Here is a 23451-nt window from a genome sequence, read left to right as displayed (position 1 = left end):
ATTACCAAACAAAAAACAGCAACAGCCAAAAGCTAAAATCCTGTTCAAAATTAAGAATGAAACTTCAAGCTAATAATAAATTGTAGCGACATACTTTACAAAGTGATATATAACATGACGACAAAGTGTTAATCAATAGCATACATGTCACTTTTGTAGTTTTTATTTTGTTCCGAATAGACAACTTGCATACTTTTATTTTTCTAAATATTCATCTAAAAGCCCAGACCTACTCATTTAAAGACAGTAATTCGGCTATGATAACATAATTAAGCTCCCACTTAATTTGGGAATCTAAAATAATTTGTTTCACTCCTTTTAATTAAGGTCGGCAATTTTTTGTACGACTAGTAACCAAATACGAATTTAATATAAAACTAGTAGATTAAGGTTGAGGGTCTGACCTGTTTAATTAAATAGGTTATGTTAAGAGTAAGTTATATAGTTATATAGTTTGATTATATATAAGTTACGTATGCGTGACGTTTAGGGTGGACAATTTTTGATACAATCAACGAATTCGACATTAACCTAACACGAAATTAACAAATTATAGTTGAAGAGTCCGTTATCCATATATATAATTAAATGAGTTAAATTAAAATTTTATATTAAACACAACTCAAATCCGGCCAACACAGGAGCATGAATTCTTACTATCAACTATGTATACGGTATACCCTCTTTGTCTCTCTCTTAAACACACGTAATACTAAAACTTGATAATAAAAGCAAAAAACAAATAATAATAATGGAAGTAAAATTTCATCTTATGTATATAATCAAGTAACAAAGACGAATGAGAAATCAAGGGTGATGTGGACAACTTATATAGCCCAAAAGAAAAGAGAAAGTCCAAGATTTCAAGCTCAGCTAATTTTCTGTGTTCATACCAACAAACACTCCACATGATTGCAGCTGCTAACATGTAGCCACGCAAAAGTCCCATCACCATGCAAGTACGTACACTCTGTGTGTGTACCATTTGCAAACAGACAGGACAGAAAGAAAGAGGGGGGAAGGTGTCAAGAAACATTCAATTTCAATACGGCCTTGCATGGACCATTTGCAAACAGTTCCATCCATGATAATTTGGACATGAGCATTACTGATCGATGAGTTTCCTTTTTCTTATTTCTTTTTTCTTTTTCAAGCTTTTTAGGGTACTTAGAGCTTAGAAAGCTCTGAAAGCAACAGTGTATATACAAGATTAGAAGACGACAACATGAAGCATACACGTTGCATTTGTAAAATATATCTTCTTCTATGTTAGGTAGCAAGCAGCAGCATGTTTCAGAACAAATTGTCAGATGATCACTACCTAATTAATTTGTTTATCATATTTTAACTCATTTAAAACATTTTTCAAACATATATATAGATTGGATATTAATCATGAAGTAAACCCCCTATTAAGGAATTCATAGAGGTAGGCATCTAATAGTACAGGCTATTAGGCTGAGCCAATCAATCTTATTATTTGTTATGTCTATCTCATTTTCAGCTAATGCATATCTTTCTCATTTTTATTTTTGTTATTTAGCTCTAGAGTACGATTGATTTATCATATTTGTTGTTAGTTGTTACTGTGTATAACAATGATGAATAATATTAAATCAAAAAGAGAGAGAACAAGAGAGAGAAGAGACACAAATTTACGTGGTTTAACAATGTGCTTACGTCTACAGAGAGACGACTATATTTTTACTATTAATGATTCAGAGTTACATCACAACATATATATATATATATATATATATATATATATATAGGAAAAACCCTGAACCCTAATTGTATTGATGTATGTTGAAAATCTCCAAAATATCGCGACGGTCACGGAGCAGGAACTTAGCCTTCTACTAGTGTTAATATGAACCACTAGTTTCAACAATATTCATGTCACAACACTTTATTTTTTATTTTTTAAATAATTAGTCAATATTACGAGCCACTTAAAATTTGTGATAAATAAAGGTCGGTTTGAGTTTGCAATTTCAAAAATTACGATTTGAAAATGAAATTTTTAAAAACATAATTAAGTGTTTGATAAAATTGCAGTTTGACCTTTAAAATCGCAGTTTAACCTTTAAAGATTGTGCGTTTTCAATCGTAGGCCTGTGGTATGAAAACACAAATTTTTTACTTTTTCAAATCACAGTTTCAAACAATTTAATTTTTATAATTTAGTTTTAAATCATACATTTTATTTATAAAATCACAATATCAAACGCACTCTCGACCGTAAAACTATAATTATTATTCTAACCCTACTTATAAAATTTTGGTAATCATTGTCTCATTGATAAAGAGGCATACCATCATCCCTAAAAGCAACAGCGACAAAGACCAAAAGGCCCCTTGATTTCACTCAAATGTCGACAACATTCCTACACAGTCTGACCGCTTGGAAAATACGAAGCTAGTGCACGTGAATAGCAGAATTTTTGTATTATTGTCGGGTCCTTTTCGAGAAGGATTCGATCAGTGCCCGCCCGTGACAGAGAAGGCTATTTTGGTCAATCAAGGGTTCAGGGCGGCTGAGAATGCACAGTGGCAGTTTCGGTGTTTTAGTTTAGAATAAGTGGTATTTTTGGAACATAGGTGCTTCTATAAAAAATATCGCCAGATAGGACAAAATTTCCACCAGAAGGTCTCGGTCGGCCATAGATTACTAAAATAAATCTGATCGTGGGGACACAAAATAATTATATTCCGAAATGACCCCTGAGGTTATAAAACATAAGTAATCGTCAAAAAACACTGTTAATCATACCCTTAATAATTTTTTTTTTAAAAAAATATATATATATATATGGAATTTATACAAGCACTTCCAGATCGGAAATTTTAGTAATTTACTATTCGAATCGGAGGAATGTCATGCTTACAAATAAATTTTATAGAAAAACTTTTACAAACTAATATAGCACGACATGATTGGATATAAGATAAGTTCAAATTTTAAAAAATCCAATCATGTTGTGCCACATCAGTTTGTAAAAGTTTTTCTGTAAAATTTGTTTGTAAGCCTAGCACTCCCCTTCGAATTGATAGTATTTTAAAGAGTAATGTTATAAGTTTTTATTGTGTCGCTTTAAAATAAAGTAGCTTATAAAATTACAATTTAATTTAAATTCAATAGTAATTAATTACAAATTTAATAAAAATTTCAAAAAACACATAATTTTTTGAATGACATAAAAATAACTTTTAGCATTACTCAATTTTAAAAAGTAAATACGAGAGAATTTTGATGAAACCCGCTTGTCCAAACAAGTGGATAAGTCGCCCAAAAACGCGTTCAAAATAGGTGGGTTTTACACCTTAGTTTTGTCTTTTTCATTTCAATTTTAAAATCTCAAAATTTTCAATTCCATGATTTTATGACCTTCGTTTTGGATCAGTTTCAATCCAATCCAAAACCTCTACCATAAGATACAATAAAATAAAAAGAAAACAAAATTTACCCTCTAATATATAGTAGCATCACCCAACCACGACCATAGCTAGCTAGGTGGTGCATAGCCATGACGCCCAGCCATGGTCAGCTTGGGTTGGGCTGTATCTATCCAACTAGGGCCCTACCTAACCTTGCCTCCGTGGCTAGGGAGGGCAGCAACCCAACAACATGCCTGATTGTGTCAATAATTTCTCTATTTTTTTTTTCGTATATTTTATAAATTTAATATATCAATTATTAGAGTTTGAGGAATTTATCATTGACTTATACGAGATCCACATAAATCTATAAATCTAATAGTTGATTTGTATAATGATATGATAAAAATATTGACTCCAATTATTTTTCTTTTCTTTCTGTTTTAATTTTTCTTTTATCCTAGTGGCATAATTTCATTTTTAATTCATGTCATTTATTTGACAAAAAAGTAAAGGGAAGTTTTTAAATTAGAATTCTCTCATCTTTTTAAATATTTAAAATGCTCTCTCTCTCTCTCTCTCTCTCTCTCTCTATATATATATATATATATATATATATATATAAATTTACAGTAGTGTCATATATCATATTTTTATCTTATAATTATCCTACAATTTAGAGGTAACAGTCCCAATTAATCCTTTTTTTTTAACAAGAATTGATTAATTTAATGGTTAATTGAGTCCGCCACCTCAACATCATGAAACAAAAAATGTAGGTTCTAACATTACTTATAAATTTATACGAACTTAAATAAGCAGTGCCAAGTTCATTAATAAATGAATAAAATTTATGTGAGTGAAAGTTCAAATTATTATTCATGAATATTAGTCTTCACAACAATAGTCATTTCTCATTCAAATATGAGTTTTATATGCCCAAAGATCATGTGCTTCTAAAACAAACAATGTTATTTTTTCTTTAGGATGGACATTTGAGCCAACATCTACCAAACGTGATTTGTAGTCAATAATATTGTTTTTGGGATGGACAAATGTATAATTCCAAATGAAAGGAAGTCAAAATTAAGAAATTTATATGACCTAATTAATTAATTAATTAATTAATTCTAAGTCAGTATGTCCCATATACATTACATCATGATAAGAACTACAAAAGAAGATCATAAAGACCATAAAAGACCAATGGAGCACTAGTATTGAGGAATCTTTTCAAGGGAAAAAAAAAAAAAAAACTGTGATTGAGGCAATGAGGGGAAAATTAATGGCATTTAACCAAACAAGATTTGGTCAACTGATCAAAGTTAATTGAGATTTTAAGCTTATTTGAGTTTAATTAAACTAACTAAACAAGATTTGTTTCAAAGCTTTTTTCAAAGAGTAATGCTAAAAACTTCATTTCCGTCTTACAAATATCTCACAACACGACTACAATATTTATGAGATAAAAATATAGTTTTTAGTTAACTAGTGTTATACTATTGTTATATACCGGAATATGATGTGGTAGTAAAAATCAGCTTTCGAATCAGTAAGAGCTTGTAAAAAAATTCAAATGACTAATTTTTACTATCACGTCAATTCCAATTAAATATTTCTACTTTTGAATTACTCCTTTTCAAAAGACACTCAAAAAAAAAAAAAAAAAAGATAAAAAAGAAAATCTTTTTCAAAACAAAAAGGTCCCCCTATGTGCTCTGACGTCCAGTTACTATTTCTGTGATTAGCTTAGCATGTAACTTAAGCAAGAAGATCGTAGAATGGCATTCCTGTAAAAACCGAACATTGTTAGGGGCATAGATATGTCGCCACATCCAACAGTGTCTTAATAAAAGCATATTATATATTCAATTATCCATACAAGGCCAAAGAAGACCAGGTTCTTGTGTTCTTCTCGTGGCAGCAAGAACTCTCTTCTCTCCACCAGAAATGAAGGAGAATTTCCTGGTTTTTGTCTTCCTATAGCTGCAACAAATCCCCCCTCTTTTCTGTTTTTTTATATTTTCTTTTATCATTTTGTATAAACAAATCTTCCTATATTGCAGCAAGAACAATAAAAGAGAGAAAGAAACAAGAGAGGTCGGAAAGGAGAGAAAGACAAGAGACAAAAAGTTTCAATAATAGCAGCTCTTTTTTATCTTTTTCTTCCTTCAATGTCAAATATCACAGGCGGTGATGGTGGGAGCTTCTCTTCAGGCAATACTGGTGGAGAAGAAGTTCACCAACAACGACAAGAGCTGCTGAATCACTTCAACAACAGCAGCAATGGTTCCACCACTAAACAGCAGCAGCCTCCTCCTGTCAAGAAGAAAAGAAACCAGCCAGGAACACCAGGTCATTTTCATCTATTTCATATATGCAGTATTTATTTATTTATTTTTCTTTTTTATATCAGCTGGGAAAAATAGAAATTTACTAGCTTCCTGGCTCTAACATGCTTAGTCAAGAATAATAGTGCCTTTGATTTTAATTTTAAAACATTTTTTTAGTAATTTGATCCAAAAGGTCAAATGGGTTTTTGAGATTTCAAAATTTGAATGAGTTTTTGGCTTGTTACATGCTAACATGGCATGTGCTTGAAATTTCATGCCCATGCCCATATGTTTCTGAATAAAAGGACCAGAAGAAAGGCTGTGGATCAGAAAGATTCCAGTCTGTTCAAGGTAGCCATGAAGTAGCTAGGTTTAATTTCAGACTTTTTTTTTTTTTTTCTTAGTTTTACAAAAATGGTGAATTATTGATGTCTAAGTAGTTGAAGGGGGTTCAATTATTGGCTTGGGATTACAATCATTGTAGTAAACTGTTTACCTGCCTGCCTTGGCCTCCCTCCTCCTTTTTCTTTTTTCTTGTTTTTAACTGTTTGAGGTAAGAATTGCATATATCCTTCCTATGGAAGAACATGTGTTGTCTCTCTCTCTCTCTCTCTCTCTCTCTCTCTCTCACTCTCACACACACATATCTATGATTCACTTATTTTAATTTTTCTTTTTCTTTTTCTTTTTTGATTTGCATAAGCTTGATGCATGCTACCGCCCACCGGCCAAAAAGTTTAAAGACTAGTCTTATTTGAACTCAAAAAGTCTTAAGAATTCAATTGAGAAATTAAGCATGGAGAAATAATCACCTCCAAAATCATACTATGAACCAAATTTAAAAGCATGAAGCCGGCCAGCTACCAAGAATTCAAAAACCATTTCTTCAAATATATATATATATATATATATATATATATATATGCACATCAACTTTGCCATTGCTTTACTTATATTGGTTCCATTTTTTCTTCTATATTTTCAACCCTTCTCCAATTAATTCCTTGAACTTTAAACCACGCCCCAGGAAAATAAGTTATACGACTGTGAGATAACTGGGATAAAGTGGTAATAAAAATCAATCTTTAAATTTGTTTTTTTTATAAGCACTCGCTGATTCAAACATTAATTTTCACTCAGATAACTGGGATAAAGTGGTAATAAAAATCAATCTTTAGATTTGTTTTTTTTATAAGCACTCGCTGATTCAAAGATTAATTTTCACTGCAAAATCATTATATACAAAGAATACGAATTAATTTATCCATTTATATAAAATTTATGTGCATGCAGACCCAGCTGCTGAAGTCATTGCTCTATCACCAACCACCCTCATGGCTACAAACCGATTTGTATGCGAAATCTGCAAAAAGGGATTCCAAAGGGACCAAAACCTGCAACTCCATCGACGAGGCCATAATCTGCCATGGAAGCTTAAGCAAAGAACAAGCACAGAAATCAGGAAGCGGGTCTATGTTTGCCCCGAACCGTCATGCGTCCATCACAACCCGGCTCGCGCATTAGGCGATCTTACGGGCATTAAGAAGCATTTTTGCAGAAAACATGGGGAGAAGAAATGGAAATGTGAGAAATGCTCCAAGAAGTACGCGGTCCAATCCGATTGGAAAGCTCATTTGAAGACCTGTGGCACAAGAGAATACAAGTGCGACTGTGGCACCATCTTCTCCAGGTTGAAAATTTATTCAAACTATTTCTTTATAAAATGAGTAATGCTATTCGGTAGACTGTTATACGACTGTCAGATAATTTGATGACGTGGACTGACAGTCATATAGTCTGCTAAATAGCATTATCCTTATAAAATTGCTTGTGCTTCTCCTGGTTGAAAATTTACTCCAACTATTCCTTTATAAAATGAATTATGGTATTCAGTAAATAACTATACGACTATCATATAATTTAATAACGTGGACTGATAGTTGCATAACAGTCTGCTGAATAGCATTATCGTTATAAAATTGCTTGTGCATGAACAACTTGAACCTCCAAGAGATCTTTCATTAACTGGGTCGTTTTGCAGATTGTCCTGTGAATATAGTTTTTGTTTCTTATGATGAGAGACTTTTTCGTGTAGAAAGTGCTTGCTAGCTTTACTTAAAGTCTTAGTTTGACCAAACAACTTAATAAAGCTGTCTAATAAGCTGAGGTCCTAATCATTCGTTTATTTAATTGTCATAGGGTTATCATATACAATAAACTTGATACCTTAAAATAATAGTATTAAGTTACCTCTTAGAGCAGTACTCCTCAACAGCTTCTTTTAAATTTATTTAGATTTAGAAAATCAAGCTACTTTTTGTTTTTGTATTTAAATACACTCTACAAATAGAATAGGAGTCCTCTCAATTTCACATGATTTACAGTTAGCGTATCTAACGATGTAAATGATTTCATATAATTTAAAGTTTTAAAAGACGTGCTAACATTGACTTCACATACATCGTTAGATGCACCAACTTTAAATAAGCATCATGAAATTGATAGTCAATTAAAATAGAGAGAACCTTATTCCTTACAATAGTTTTATATGTCATTTAAATATGAAAAATGTTAGGGGTCAATAAATTCTTTATATTTGATTCATATTTTCCTGCAAATTAAATAGATCAACCATTAGATTTGTAGGGTCTATCATTAACTTATGTGGAATCCACATAAGTCCACAAATTTACTGGTTGATTTGTAAGATGAGATTGGTCAAATATATGCAAAAATATTGAATCAATGCTAGAGGAAAGAGAAAGGTTTTTTTTTTTTTTTTAATAAAATCTCTCTCTTAATTAAAGTACTGCTAAAACTGATATGCAGGAGAGATAGCTTCATTACTCACAGAGCCTTCTGCGATGCCCTATCTGATGAAAACAACAAAGCAAAGCAAGGATTATTGTCAACCATGGGCGCAAGCTTACAAGGCCAAGCTGTCTCCGACCTCATCTCCTCAATACCCATCAACAACAACAATCCAAGATCATCAAGTGGGTTAACATCAGGATTCGACCAAACTGATCATCATCATCAACATCATCATCATGATGCTAAAGCCCCACTATCATTGCCCCCAAAACCCTTGAACAATATGACTGCAGGAAATCTCTTCGGCAACAATCCAAGAAGCCTCTCTTCTCCCTCCCCTCATTCCCTCCAACCCGGCATGAATTCTTCATCCATTTTCGAAGGAAATGGACACCTATTCCCCGGCTCCGCCCTCATGTCTGCCACAGCTTTGTTGCAGAAGGCGGCTCAAATGGGCGCAACAGCAAGTGCTAGCGGCATGAACTGTCAATTGATGCAGAACAACTTTGTAATTACAAGCATGGCGCCGCCATCATTCGGTGCAATGCAGCCGCCCCAAATGAATGACCAATCCTTTGCAAACCAGTTCATCGACCAAAAAGGCGGCCAACACGAAATTTTGCCGCAGTTTCTGAATACGAACGGGGTGCTCGATAACTTGGGACTTAGCAATATGGCAATGTTGAACGGTCTACTTGATCAGAACAATGCACTGCTGAAGAACATGAAGCATGACAGTAGCATTAACGGTAATGTTAACGTATTGCATGGTGGGAATTCAAATGGAACAACGGTAAGTAGGGATATGACGACTCTGGATTTCTTGGGGCTGGGCGGAGGAGCATTGAGGAGTGGGAATTCTTATGAAAAACAGCAACAAAAGCAAAAAGATCAAATGGGGTTTGAAGGAATTGGGCAAAGAATTCAGGGGTTGAGTCACTTTCAGCAACAAGCATTAATGGAAAAATCCATATGGAAGGTTTGAGATTTGAGAGTACAACATTGTTTTTTCTCCAATCTCTTCAAACACCGGTCCACTTCCCAGAAAAATACTTAATTCCTAGTCCTTGATGTAATGAATTTTTCCCCTCTATATTTTCTTACCTTTATATTTTTTGTCCCAACTGACAATATTAGTCGTGAAAGATTAATTAAAAGTGCCTTGCTAAAGAGTACTGGGGCATATTGAATTGAACCTTAGACGTGTTAAATATTTCTGAATGTTACTCATACAAAAAAAAAAAGAAAAAAAAAAATCAACACTGAGAAAGCTTTAGAATACAGAGGAGAAGAGCAAGGAAATAAACCAAAAAACTGGTGAGAGGTTGCCCATTTAGCAGCAAAGTGACTTTAAAAGCTTTCCCAAGAAGGAAAATGAGAAAGCTGGATTGAAGTGTCTCCAACAATAGACTCTATCTTCCATTAATGAGTGCTATCAGGAATGTTGATTGCTTGAAAAGCCATGAGAGAGTCTCCCTCCAGAAAAGAGGCAAAAGAGAAATACTTTTGGCCGAACTGATAGCAATGGATTCACTTTCAAGAACTCTGTCGAGGCATGTGTTTAAGGCACTTGGTTATCACTGTTTATGCATTTTTTGGTACGACTTGACCGGCGATGGATTGCTTGCGAAATAACAAAAGCGTCAAAGGGTCCCGGCCTGGGCCAGAGACTCTCCGATGCTTAAGTTAGCACTTTTATGTGGAGTCAAAATATAGTATGAGCTCAGATCTTTTGAGAATGATTTAATCCATCAATTTACCTCCTTGCGTTGCGTCCTTTTATTAGGTTTTATGTAACTGCTATTTGTCGTTACACGTACATTTCACGTTCCTCTTGTGGTTGATAGATCATGGGTTGTCCACATTCAGATAATGGTTGAGAGATAATGAAAGATGGTTTAAATTATTGTAAAATTTTATTGTGGCGGTAGCTAATTATCTTTATGTGGCTGCTTGAATAGGACCCATAGTAGATTTTATACCCCAACAATCACTAATCACAATTGCAGCCACAAAAATTATTTCTAATTGCCACATCAAAGTTTGCTTTAAGCTAAACAGCCTTCCAGAAGAGGAGACCAGACTTCAAGATTTGAGATGGAAGCTTCCCAAGCATGCACTTGGTTTTTGAAGGTGAGATTAATTTGATTACCGAAAAACCAGATTAAATCCTTCACAATAATAGCAAATAATAGGAAGAGCCAAACTTTAGCCTTGCAAATGCAAATGATCCAAGATTGGAGAGGGAGTTCAGGGGGAGGCACGTGCAAAGCGCGTGCTTGATATCAATGAAAATAAGTAAATAAAGCGCGATTGTTGGGTGGAGTGAAACGCTGTCGTCCTAGAGTGCTAAACGAAAAACAATGAGAACCACCAAAACTAGATAAGCATTATCACGGAGTGAAAACCAAGATATCCTCCACCCATCGTTGAAATCATTTGCACCACCAATCAAATTCAATCACCTTTCAAAATTCTTCTCACACACTACCCTCTATTTCCAAAGAATGACTAAAACAGCCCAAATTGTGCAACATGGCACGCTACTATTGGTCAGAATACAGAATCTATTGAAATGTGGGAATGTGCAATACCTTGTGGATCATGTCCCACCTACATAACGAGCAATGCCCACAACAAAATAGAAGCAAGACATGGCAATATTGCAAAACTACTACTACCATCACCATGCATGCAAAAAATGTACATTTTCACCGGATTTTTACGACACAATCCTCCGGCGACCCAAAAGGGAGTGTTGAAGAGGTGAAAACCCGACCGGGACGGTCTCCGGCAGAACAATTTGCACCTCTAGAAACGACATTTAGGCGGCGGCTATTAGTTGGTGTTGGGTCAGCTTCTCTAGTAGCTGTTGGTGCAAATTTTGGTGGGTTAACAAGTTTTCTTCTTGGGGTATCGCCGGAAAGTGGGAGGAACCTTAAGCTGGATTTGATTTATCCTATTGGAGGGTACAGTCGTTGCGTTGAGACAAATGAAGGATTTGGTTAGTAAGTTCATATATATATGTTATAATGTTGTCAAGAGATGTTTCTTTGATTTTGTATTTGCTTTGCAAAAAACAGAATTTATATACCCAGCAAAATGGGTTGGAGATCAAACGCTGTTATATCGAGCAGTGGAAAAAACAGAATCTGAACGAGCACTTGATCCACCTCCCATAAACACGGCCAATTCCAACAACCGGCGACGGAGTATCAATGAACCAGTTGTTGCATTTGGTCCGCCCGGAACTCGCGGCGAGCTCAATGTTAGCGTCATTGTGTCTACGGTTCCTCCAGACTTCTCGTGAGTACTCTAATTTTTTGTTCATTTAGCATTGAAATATCCCAAACTCTCATTCTACTGGACTGACGTGACAATGCCTTGATATTTATAGAATTGAAGCATTTGGAGGAGCAAAAGAAGTGGGAGAAGCAGTGGTTCGGAGCATCACAGGATCGAGCAGACGCCCTGATGTTAAAGGGTCATTGATAGAATCAACTCTAAGAGAGGATCCTGTACAGAATGTCAAATACTATGAGCTGGAATTCAGAGTTGAGAGCCCCTCGTTCCGCAGGCATAATCTTGCCGTTTGTTGCTCTCGTGGCGGCCGGCTTTTCACTCTAAATGCTCAGGCACCAGAATCAGCATGGCCGGAGGTGAAATCAGACTTCCAGAAAATTGCTCATTCATTTACTCTGACCTCCTGATAAGAAGGAGAAATACAAGGAAAGCACTGCAGTTTCTTTTTCTTTTTCTTTTCTTTTTATCTTTTCTTTTTGGATGAATAAAGCAGTAAAGTTTCTACCTTGAAACACATGATTTAACGAGAAAGTCGACTTTTTTTTCATTTTCTACTACGTACAACAATGGCAGCATCATTGAGGCACCATGTCTGAAATCAAAGAGATCAGCTTGTAAGCATGAGAGTAGAAAATTACATACAACACATCTATAATTGTGATTAGCTCTTTAAACACTGGACTTCTATACCTAAACTACAATTACTGTACATAAATTCAAGCGCAAGTTATCTGTCTTCTTCTCTTAACCATCTTGTCCAAGTTCTCAGAAACCATTGCAGTCAAATTGGGATCTTCAAATCCAAGCTCTGCACCAAGTCTGCCATTGAAAGACGAAGAAATAGTTCATCAGCATTTACGAAAAAGATGGAAGCAAAGATATAACAAAATTAAAGTTTGATTTACTTACTTTGGATCAAGGACCAATTTCTGGACTTCTTTAATAGCTGAACTTGCAGCATAAAGTGATATTTTTCCTACCTGTGTAAGAACCCAATACAAAAGAAATGAGAATTTTCACCAAAATAAAGAGAACAATAATTGTTTAAGAGAAAAGAAAAAAGGAATTAAAAAGTTTGAAGGTAATATAAAAAATAAGGACAGAGATGAAAAAGGAAGGAACTGAATACTTCTAGGGAAAATTTCCTTTGTCTGACCTCCAACACCTGAAGTTTTGCGTCGTGGTCATTGGGAAGACAGCGGATTTCTTCGGCCAATCTTACAGCCTCTCCCAGACTTTCAGGAGATACAAAATCAAGACCCAGCTGAACAGTGGACTGGAAATTTTACATGGAAAGCAACATCAACATAATGGTACAAACCAAGTTTCTACTGGACATCTGAAATATTAACATCAGTGAATCTATTTGCTATTAATCCCATCTAAAAATTCAAAAAAGTTCCATAAATGTTAACAAATACTGAAAGGGCATTTCTCAGAAACCATCTATTGCAAATGCTGAGAAAGTGATCAAAAGGGATGTGGATTTGTTTATATATATGTAAATAGAAACATAGGAAAACTACACTTACCCCCCTCAACTATCGCTCAATTTGCAATGTTTTCCAAAAATTTACAATGTACACTAATCTACCAAACCCTTTCACTTAACCCTCCCCTCAATTGGTTTTTTGTTATAAATGACAAAAAATAGCGCAACCCAAAGTGACAATAATACCATTCAAATATAATAATAATAATAATAAAATCTCCAAACCCATGGCTAATGAAGTTCTTTTTTTTTTTTTTTTTCAATCCAATGGCATAGTTGTACTTTCATACATCTTAGTGGGGTTATAACGGTCTGTGCTTGACAAAATAGGTCAAGTGAAATGCATGTGAGCCCTCTGTTAGGATTTAACAAAAAATCCTAACGGATAGGGGCAAATGAATGGGCTTAGCAAATTGGTAGGGTACATTGCAAATTTTGAAAGTTTGGAGACATCGCAAACTGAGTGGTAGTTTAAGGAGGTAGTGAAGTTTTTCTAAAGAAAATAATAAAACATAATTTCTACTTTATTCCAGACACATGCTCTAACAAATGAAAGATCAAAGACAATTCAGTCTCTCAACGAGAATCCAAATTAATACTCCAATCATGAATAGAACGATACAACATTATTTCTTTCAAACTCAGTACTTCAAGTTAAAACATGCAATACTGGATTCATTTAAAAACATCAGTTATCCTATTCTGAAGGTAATCAACCATAGTGAACTCACCTGAAGATTTCTCGCTTGGAAAGGGCACCCAGCAGGGACAAATACAGCCTGCCCCAAATGCTGTTCAAACAACCATGGCTCAACTCCTGAGGAAGAGTGCTCTTTAGATTTTTAAACAAGCATTCAGAAACGTCCAAGATAGTACACATGATTTAACATCATCAACACACACACATCACTAGGATACAAAGATTAAAATAAGTTAGTATGGCAACTCTAAAGATTGAACTCTCCACTAGTCTGAAGTGACTTTGAGCATTGCTTGATGGGGCAGCTATTACATAGAGAAAAGGGTCCTACTAGCAAAGAACAAACTTTATTTTAAACGAAAAATTGATGTTCTGCAAAGTTTTTGATCCACAGGTGTCTGCCTTTTGTAAAAACATTGTTTTGTACAATTTGAACAAAACTCATTCTAAGCGATTGCCTTTTCCGTAATTTTGTCCAGATCATTACATTTCAGGATCACTGCAATACTTCAGTCAGGAATCACATATTAAATATCTCAGCACATTAGATGAACATGAAAACCAGTATTAAACTGGATTTTCTCTTTTCAAGAAAAAACCTTAAGAGGAATACAGTTAATAGTAGGGAAAATTCCTAAAATTAATACAGTAAATGGAAGTCTTAAAAAGTGCAACACCTGTTTCAAACATACTGCTCAAGTCAAAAGGTCAAATTTCTATCTCCTTCAAAGCTTGATTAACAATTAAAAAAATATATATATTTGTTACTTGTCCTTACCAAATTCTTCCTTTAACTTCCTTTTATGATGCTCATTCAGGAAAAATGTTTCATCATAAAGAGGCCTTTTCACCTGAGATTCAAAAAGTTCGATAAGGAGCACGCAATAAGCCAATTACATTTTAAGAAAAAGAGTATATTTTGTAAGATTATAAGATCAGAACTTACATTATGGTTTAATACACAATCAGGCTTCCCAAATTCCCTCCAATGAATTCTCAAATATTCAGTCAACTTTGGAACATCCTGCCTGCGAAACACATCCCAAAGAACTCCAGGATGAGTCTTTTCACAGACATCTTCACCATCTCTGTTGGATTGTTCACAATTGACATTATTCTCTTCAACGTCAATAGTTTCAAGCCCTTGATCCACCATCGACTCATTTTCATTTGCGTCCAGTTTTGCCCCACATACATTCTGCACACCTTGACCATCAAGTGATATATCAGATGACTTCCCCTCATCCAAACCTACTTGTGGATCCTGCAGTGAATCTTTCACCTCATATTCCTTAAAGGATTTTTGTATCTTTTGAATCTCCATCTTCTGCCAACCCTTTCGCTTCACATTACATGTATGCACCAATAGGTATACCTGACGATAGAGCTGGGGATGTCAATTCATTTTGACTTATCACTTTGTTGGTTAGTTTACATCAGATGACACAATAGAGGATAAGAATCACATAAAAGCTCATGACATTAGACTCCAGGTACACATGGTTTCAGGGATTTCAATCCATATAGCTTTATCGATTAGATTATGACACATTTTTTAACGAATTAAAGCTAATTAAATTCAAATAACCATAACAATCTGGTCCTGGAGTTACCAGGTGATTGTTTATAAAACTTGGAAAACTGAGTAATGATATTATGTTCAAATCAAAGAGTCTGGTCTCCAAAGAACATAAACAATATAAGTTTATAACTAATGTATAATAGGGCAGTTATGGTTATATACAAATTGCAAACCATGAAATAAGAAATTATAACTTGAGATGCATACATGATTAAGCAAAGCAATATGAGTTTTTCTCATTTGTTAACTCTTAATATTTTAAGAACAAAAGTATACAAAAAATACAGCTATAAATATAATCAATCAAACCTCATATAAGACAAAGTGGTTTGATATGAAGTAGTAGTTTTAAACAGCCAACATAACCAACTATAGGTCAATGAGAAAGGGGAAGAAGTAATAACTTACCATGTCACGCACATTGAAATGGAGATTGGTCACTGAATCGCCTCTACCAAGTTCTTCATAGGTCCCATAAGAAATAAAAATTTTAGGTCCTACATCATTCTGCAAGGAGTAATGAGGCAACTTCGCAGCAACATTTAGAAGACCCCACTTTGAGTGGATATACTCAAGTAAGGGCAGTTTACTAATAAATTCGGGTCTCTGGTACAATAAGAACTCTTCAGATGCACTAGGGGAAGGCCAATCCTTCAACTTTAACATTTCTGGCCAGCCATCTTCATGGATTCGTCCCTCAGAGTATCCTTTTATGAACTGACCAAGTTCAATGTCAACCTGCCATCATATCATGGCATCAATTAATTGACATTATCAAACAATTAAAAATTTATCCAATATAAAATTAATTTGAGTACAATCAACAGAGACATGAGAGAAAACAGAAAAGCCGTGAACAGAGCTGTTAGAGCCTACCTCAGACCAGTCTAAGCAATCTATGGCCTTCACTAATCTGTTCTCATCTTTCATTTTCTCATCTGTTGTCTCCCTTATCCCTCTCCATAAAACCACTGGATCCCAGCTTGAAGTGGATGAGCTATCAAACACCTGTTTGACAATAACAGGTTCACCCCTTGCCCAGTGCTTTCTAAAATTTCCAACCCCATCAGATTTGATACCTTCAGATGTTGGGCTGTACAAGAAATTATCATCACTGTCCTCTCTATGAGCATATTGGCAGAGTCTGGGATCGTCCAACCCAATCTTTTGTGGGCTGCCAGGATTATAGATCCTACAGCCACTAACCATTTCCTCCACGTTTTTTACCAGCTTTGCAACCCAATTCATCTTAAAAATGCGGCTTAAATTTAGTGATGAATTACTACAGCCACCATACTCCTTTGGGGGACATGGAATACTGCCATCACTATTGGCTTGCCAACCAGGAAACTTATCTGGTAATATTAGTTTTAGTTTGGATACTTTCACTTGCTCTGACACAGTTGCTTTCTCTTGACTTTTCCCATCAATCTCATTATCTACCGATTCTACTTTAACACCACTTGGAGATGCTTCCCGAAGATCTTGACAGCAACTAAGGCACAGATCATATGAGCAAGTTGTACAATGCCGATGATAATCTATAATGGGTATCCTACAGAAATTGCTGCAAGAAAAACATCAGATTGAACTACGGTCTTTTAAAACAAGAACATACAGGTATGTGACACTTCTCCACCTATAAATAAACCACAGCAAGTAGAGGAGACACACATCAAACAAACTGATCAGAAAAAATCTTGTTCCTTTACCAGTGAAGATAAATCACAAAAAATCAGATGCAATGAAATCAAGTTGTACACTAAGTAAATACTTTTGAGACTTTGATTAGTTATAAACCAGGAAATATTAATCCAAATAGTTTGTAAGTATTCTTAAGGTACCAGCACATCTGCTCATCTGCATTCAGTTTTGCCCTGGCAAGACCTATATCGCTTCCTGAAGTATATATGTACATAAAAATTGGTCAAGTAATGTATAAAGGATATAAACCAACGAAAATTTAATGCCACTAGGGGCATCAAAGGCATCTTACCATGCAATCTTTTTTCTAGTTCTACTTCAGAGGCCTGCTCATGATGGATTTGCTTAACTACAGGAAGCACCGAAGATAATAGGCAATGGAGATATTTCAACTTGGCTAGCACAGGTATCTCACGTATCCTTACCTGAAACTCAAAAAACACAAGAGTGATGAGATCAGAGAATCACACCCAGCGAATCTTGGTGTGCATATTTCACAAGATTACTGAAACTTAATGGTGTAATAAAATACCTTTATCGAATTATCTGAACGTAAGCACACTTTGCAATTACAAGTGCCACGACATGCAGGACAAATTCTCTGAATTTCTTCTAATGCAATATCCGAGTACCTAAGATATTCAAGCATAAATAGCAAGTAGTAAAATTTGAAACAAGAATACTAACTAACATCTAAAGTGGTCAAATCCTAACCATGTGGAGATACAGTTTTCGCAATATCCTCTCTTGTCACATCTGAGGCACCAAATAACTATGTCTCTATCATTCCTTCGGCACTGGTGGCAAGTTTGCCCACCGGCATCTTCAGAGGAATTCAGGCTCCCATCAGAGTATTCCTGGAAAAAAATTGTAAAACATAGTGTCAGATTACGCAGGTGGTAAAGAAAGGCTACCCAACTAATGCTAAAGGATTAAAGTACAAGTGGTAAAGAAAGGGTTTCTAACTAACACTAAAGGATTAAAATACTAAGTGGTAAAGAAAGGATTTCTAACTAACACTAACACAGGCAACGTTTGAATGTTCTTTAGGAATAAGAACGGGTATTACTAGGAGTACAGTAGGCTGGAATGGAATGACCATTCCTATTCTTTCGTTTGGTGACAACTCATGAATGACCAAATTTTTTAATTGGAATCGAATCATATTTTGCCCAAATTTCCTAAAATGCCATAGCTCTAAATAGTCTCAATGTCAAGGGGGTGGTCCGCCACTACAACCAAAAGCTCCAAGGGTGGTCGCACCACCCCAAAGCTCCTCAGGGTGGATGCCGAGGGGCTCCAGGGTTGGCGCGAGCACCCCCGGTGCTTCTGGTTGGGGGGGGTCGACCACCCATGAAGATATTTTTTTTTCAACAAAAAAAAAAATATCAGGGCTTTTCCATTCCTGGGGGAATAGCCATTCATATCCTTTTAGGGAGGAATAGTTATTCCTCAAAATGAGAAATATTTCTAGGAGTAATAGAGAAATCAAACAACATAATAGCTATTCCATTCCTAGACTTATTCATGCCTACCAAAGGTGACCTGAGTGATGGACACACTCAAAATCTCCTGGAACAAAATCAAATATTAGAATTGGATATTTACTTCATCATTCTTACAGATAAGGCTCTACTTTGACAATAGTGGGATTAAAGATTTTAACCAAACATCTATAATGTATCTCTCACATCATGTGGCTTAAATGGTATGTTTCAGTCTTGTCCCTACTATTTACCAAAGTGATGATGAACAAATAAGCAACAAGGGAGCTCATAGGGTCATCTGGCTAGAAAGACAGTAAAACAGCTGGACCCAAGGTTTTTTGTTCCTTAAATAGCACTAATCAGGGTGCTAACAGCTGTAATGCCATTATTGAGCAGAACTCATCAAGTTTGAGAGAGTGTAAACAATTAACAAATAATTATTAAAAAAAGGGTCTGAGGATATCACCCATACCATTAAAAAGATTTGTAATTCTACCCCAGAGATGAGCATCTTATTCTCATACTTGCAAGGGCAGCTAAAAGCATGAGATACAATTTAACATAGATGGTGTCATATATGTTAACTACTGCGGAATATATCTATTAGTATAAAAGAAACTTCCTCAGCCACACTTATAACAGTGCATTTACTCCATCCTTCCAGGCTGTCTTCTTGTTCTTCTTATCAATTTATCAGAAAAGGAAGAACAACTTCTCAAATACACAGGAATTATCAAAAGGTCCTCCTAGAAAGTTCCAATCTAAAATTTAACAGATCAAAAGAGTGAACTAATATTAAGAATATTAGTTAATGGTTTCTATTCAACTCGGGGGAACAAATATATATTTTATCCTAAGAAATGCAGCCACATGTTTTGCAACTCAACTCACCGTTGTGGCATCATTAGCATCAAAGCTCCTTTGTGATCTGTTCTTGGATGACTCCATGGCAGAAGCGGTCGGTGTCTTATAAGACCTCCAGTTTTCTTCAAATTGTCCAGCATCTCTTTGTAAATTTTCATTTGTCCTTGGAGGATTACGGACAGGCAAACTCCTCATCGGGGGCGTCTCAGGCGAATAGCGAAACTGATTTTTTGATACCTTCTCAAACTGATTTTTTGATACCTTCTCAAACAACTTTTTCCCTGAGACTGGAGGATAATCCTCAACTTTTGTGTTCACAAGTGGTTCATCAAAATCATCACTCTTACTCTCCAAGTAAATATCACTATCGCCTATTGACTTCCTCTTGGCTTTCTTTAAATTAGCTCTCATTGCAGAATTCGCTGCCCTCTTCTTTGCCTGGATGTAATGCTTCTCACATACCGTTTTATCTGGCATGGACATGGCAGTGCATCTCCACTGTTTCCCATCTGATCTCTTGCAACGCAAATCATCTGGAATTCCGACATTATCCTCACCATTCCCAGAGGTTGAGCGTGGATGATCCATCACCTTATGGTAAACACCAACTGCGATATAACACTCAGAATACCACACTAACAAGAGCAACCTGCAAATAACCATCTAACAATTACCACGCATATCATAACAAATGGTATAAAGCAATCAAACAATGCTGAACATGCAAAATAAACCAAACGTGGGAAACCAACAAGCAATGGCCAACTGTCAAGGAACACAAGCCCACATGCACAGATGAAGAAAGAAGGCATCCAAAACCCACCACAAAACAATGAGATACAACAAAATTGTTATATATGCAGCAAGATGGTTCGACCAGCAAACATACCAAGCTGGAATCAGTGCAAGGAAACACATATAGCTCAATTGAGGTTTCTAACAATCCAAAAATCCCTAAACATAATGCATGAAACAAATCAATTAAGCAGCATAAATAGTTTAAAAATTAAATAAATGGGTCAAGCAAAAGCAAAAATTTCAGAAACCCAGATTAAAACAAACAGCATTTGTCCCAAAAATTTATATACAGCGAAAAAAAGAGTCAATCTTGAAGAAGCAAGAACTTGTTAAAAGGCTTAAATTCAAGAACACACACATATGTATAACAGAAAGACAATAATTATCATACAAGCCAGCGAGAGAGAGGGGGGGGGGGGAGAGGTACCTGAAACTAGGGTTTCATACAGAGTTGAAAATAAGAGAGAAACCCGACAACGTGAGTATTCGAAAGTCCCCACAATTTATGTTTAAGGATAAGTGAAAAAAGAAATTTAAGAATTTCAATGAAAAAGGGCCACGTCTATCTCTCCCAAGTCCCAATCTCGCTGTCAGTCCCACCAGTTGCAAACTCCCTTCCTTATGCTTCTTTTCCTTTTCTTTCTTTTTCTTTTGCTCTTTAATTTTTGCTCCGTCTTGCCCTCTTGGTTTTCCAGAATGTGTACAGGTTAACCAGGTAGGGTCGGTACCAGACTACCAGCAAAGCTCAGGAATTTTTTTTATATTATTTTTTTAAAAAAAAAAAAATGGGTACCAGTAAAAATTTAAAATTCCTCTAAAAATATATAAAATTTAAAAAAAAAAAAAATTATAATCAATAGTTATGGAACACAAGTAACTCGAGATGGGTAGAACCCAACCGCTAAAGTAAGAAAGAGTTTTGTTGGAAAGAATCCATGGCGCCGCTGCTCGGTGCTCACTCTAACTACAATATGCACGAATGGGTTTTGCTTTTAGTCCATTTGTCGGTGGCTTCAACAATTTATGGTACAACAATCTCCGTAACAATAAGGACATGAGATAAATGTGACCAAGTGGTTTTTTTTTTTTTTTTTAGTACAGCTCTAAAAGCTTCCGCTAACGCATACATAATTATATTTAAGGAACATATCTGCTTTGTGCAGACTAGATCTATGACATAAGTAGCCCAAATACAAAAACAAAAATAAAAAAAACAACTAGAAACTAAAAATCCGGGCGTGAGAGTTAAGCCTCCAGACCGATCTACTTTATCCTTAACCCAAAGGCCATGGCAACAAATTCATCCTCAACCCGAAGGCTAGAACAAACAAAAAACAAAAAAAAAAAACAAAAACCCCACAAGCAGCAGCGGATGAATACGGCATCGTAAACATTCATTTGGAAGACACGCCTTGGCTGAAGAATACAATGAAATATAAGGTTTAAGAGATTAGATCTTGATCTAGATCTAGATATACAAACTAAATATAAAGCAACCCGCCAGAAATTGAGACCGGAATAGCCTACAGAGAAGACACCAAGCACTGCTACCGTGACCAAGTGGTCTTTTGTTGTTTAGTTTAACAAAATGTTATTTAATATACTGTTTAAGTTTATTATATAATTGATAGGGGTGGGTATCGGTTCGGTTCGATTTGGAAAAGTTATTATTAGCCGGTTAACCGAAACTGTCGGTTAAATCGTTTAATTCACCGATAGCATTTCGATAAGAAAGTATTTCAAAAAATTTGGTTAATCGGTTAACTGTTGACTTTTTTAATTGAAACCCTCAATTAGTTCAAAAAATAAAAAATCAAATAAATGAAGTAACTCGAAAAATCTATACATGAAAAGAGAAAATCTGTTGAAGTTAAGCCACCGGACATGGTAGGCTTGCCACTTGCAACAAGAAAGAGTGAGAGAGAGAGAGAGAGCCGCAGGCTAGCCTGGCGCGAGGGAGGCAGCCGCGCGGCGTGAGAAAGAGGCAGGAGGCAGGAGAGGGCAGCAAGTGTGATGAGGGTTAGGGTTCCAAATGAAAGATAAGTTTATATACAAGCTTAAAACGACATCATTTTGAGTTTTAATTAATTAATTTTTTTAAAATGTCAAAATGACGTAGTTTTACTATGCATGTTCTGCTCGGTTTAGTTAATCGATAAAAAATGATTTTATACCGATTAACCGAATCGAACCGAACCGACGTTAGTATAAAAAATTCATACTAATTTTAGAACCACAAAAGTGAGTTAACGGTTAATTTTGGTTTGATCATCGTCAGTATGCGGTCGGTAATTGGTATGTAGTTAATTTGCCCACCCCTAATAATTGAAGCAGTGTTACACTGAAAATTAATTTTTATATTTTTTTTATAAGCTTTGTTGATTTAAAAGCTCACTTTCACTTGTACATTATTCTAATAGCATTACTTGAATGTATAATGTTATGCCTTTTTTCCCCCTCGAGGACAAACTTCAACCAATTATTACGGACGCAAGTTCATATACTTTATGGAGACTTTTGTAATCCGTGTTTGTTCCTCGACAATGGATTTCATTCTGTTATTGGCAATGCTTTCTCAGCAACAATCACTTAATGGTGGTAGTTGCCTTTAAAGAACTTCTAACCAAGCCCTTTTACTTTTGTGTACCACTTCGTGCATTCACTAGAGAGGCTCGGATCCATTCTTGGTTCCATTGCCTATTGTTTATTTTCATCTATGTATTTGTCTTTTCTCTTTAGATTTTGTTGTTGGGAAGCCCATCCCGTTTAGTTTGTTTTATTCCATGTAACCCTAGTCCCATTATTTGATAGAAAAAAAAAAAAAAAAAAAAAAAAACGGTTTGAGTACTTTGTATTAGATACGGGAGTAATATATCATTAATTTTACGTCTCATGTATGCAGCACGCAAGTTACTCCTAGTCTCGTACTACGTATGTGTAGCAACTTTGAGTAGGTATGTTAATTTTGAATACAATTTGTGAATTTTATACGAATT

General features: G+C 35.4%; 3 protein-coding genes across 6 annotated transcripts; 2 read left to right on the top strand and 1 right to left on the bottom strand.

Moving 5' to 3' along the window:
* Nucleotides 1-5259: 5259 nt before the first annotated feature.
* LOC132170715 (zinc finger protein GAI-ASSOCIATED FACTOR 1-like) lies at nucleotides 5260-9720 on the top strand. 2 transcript variants are annotated; one of them, XM_059581801.1, is made up of 4 exons: nucleotides 5260-5346; nucleotides 5445-5733; nucleotides 7005-7401; nucleotides 8541-9720. In XM_059581801.1, exons 2-4 carry the CDS (start codon nucleotides 5553-5555, stop codon nucleotides 9508-9510), a joined length of 1548 nt encoding a protein of 515 aa, XP_059437784.1. In that variant the 5' UTR covers nucleotides 5260-5346; nucleotides 5445-5552; the 3' UTR covers nucleotides 9511-9720. The 2 variants fall into 2 exon arrangements, with proteins under 2 accessions (XP_059437784.1, XP_059437783.1); XM_059581800.1 differs by having other exon boundaries at nucleotides 5262-5733.
* Nucleotides 9721-11181: 1461 nt separating this feature from the next.
* Nucleotides 11182-12375, top strand: LOC132170209 (psbP domain-containing protein 7, chloroplastic). The gene is made up of 3 exons (XM_059581098.1): nucleotides 11182-11529; nucleotides 11609-11831; nucleotides 11923-12375. The coding sequence occupies exons 1-3, from the start codon at nucleotides 11214-11216 to the stop codon at nucleotides 12233-12235; spliced, it is 852 nt and encodes a 283-aa protein (XP_059437081.1). The 5' UTR covers nucleotides 11182-11213; the 3' UTR covers nucleotides 12236-12375.
* On the bottom strand, nucleotides 12348-21430 carry LOC132170208 (E3 ubiquitin-protein ligase JMJ24). Of its 3 annotated transcripts, none has more exons than XM_059581096.1 (14): nucleotides 21355-21430; nucleotides 19685-20306; nucleotides 18021-18163; nucleotides 17839-17938; nucleotides 17599-17731; nucleotides 17447-17501; nucleotides 16479-17169; nucleotides 16011-16340; nucleotides 14967-15395; nucleotides 14799-14871; nucleotides 14052-14137; nucleotides 12958-13104; nucleotides 12738-12808; nucleotides 12348-12647 (listed from the first exon to the last, which is right to left on the bottom strand). In XM_059581096.1, exons 2-14 carry the CDS (start codon nucleotides 20243-20245, stop codon nucleotides 12545-12547), a joined length of 2922 nt encoding a protein of 973 aa, XP_059437079.1. In that variant the 5' UTR covers nucleotides 20246-20306; nucleotides 21355-21430; the 3' UTR covers nucleotides 12348-12544. The 3 variants fall into 3 exon arrangements, with proteins under 3 accessions (XP_059437079.1, XP_059437078.1, XP_059437080.1); XM_059581095.1 differs by lacking the exon at nucleotides 21355-21430 and adding an exon at nucleotides 20883-21323; XM_059581097.1 differs by lacking the exon at nucleotides 21355-21430 and adding an exon at nucleotides 20883-21322 and having other exon boundaries at nucleotides 12985-13104.
* Nucleotides 21431-23451: the final 2021 nt, after the last annotated feature.

Source organism: Corylus avellana, chromosome ca2 (assembly GCF_901000735.1).
Source record: "Corylus avellana chromosome ca2, CavTom2PMs-1.0".
Taxonomy (NCBI): domain Eukaryota; kingdom Viridiplantae; phylum Streptophyta; class Magnoliopsida; order Fagales; family Betulaceae; genus Corylus; species Corylus avellana.
Note: the sequence above shows the minus strand (reverse complement) of the source record. Positions and strands in the feature narration are given on the sequence as shown.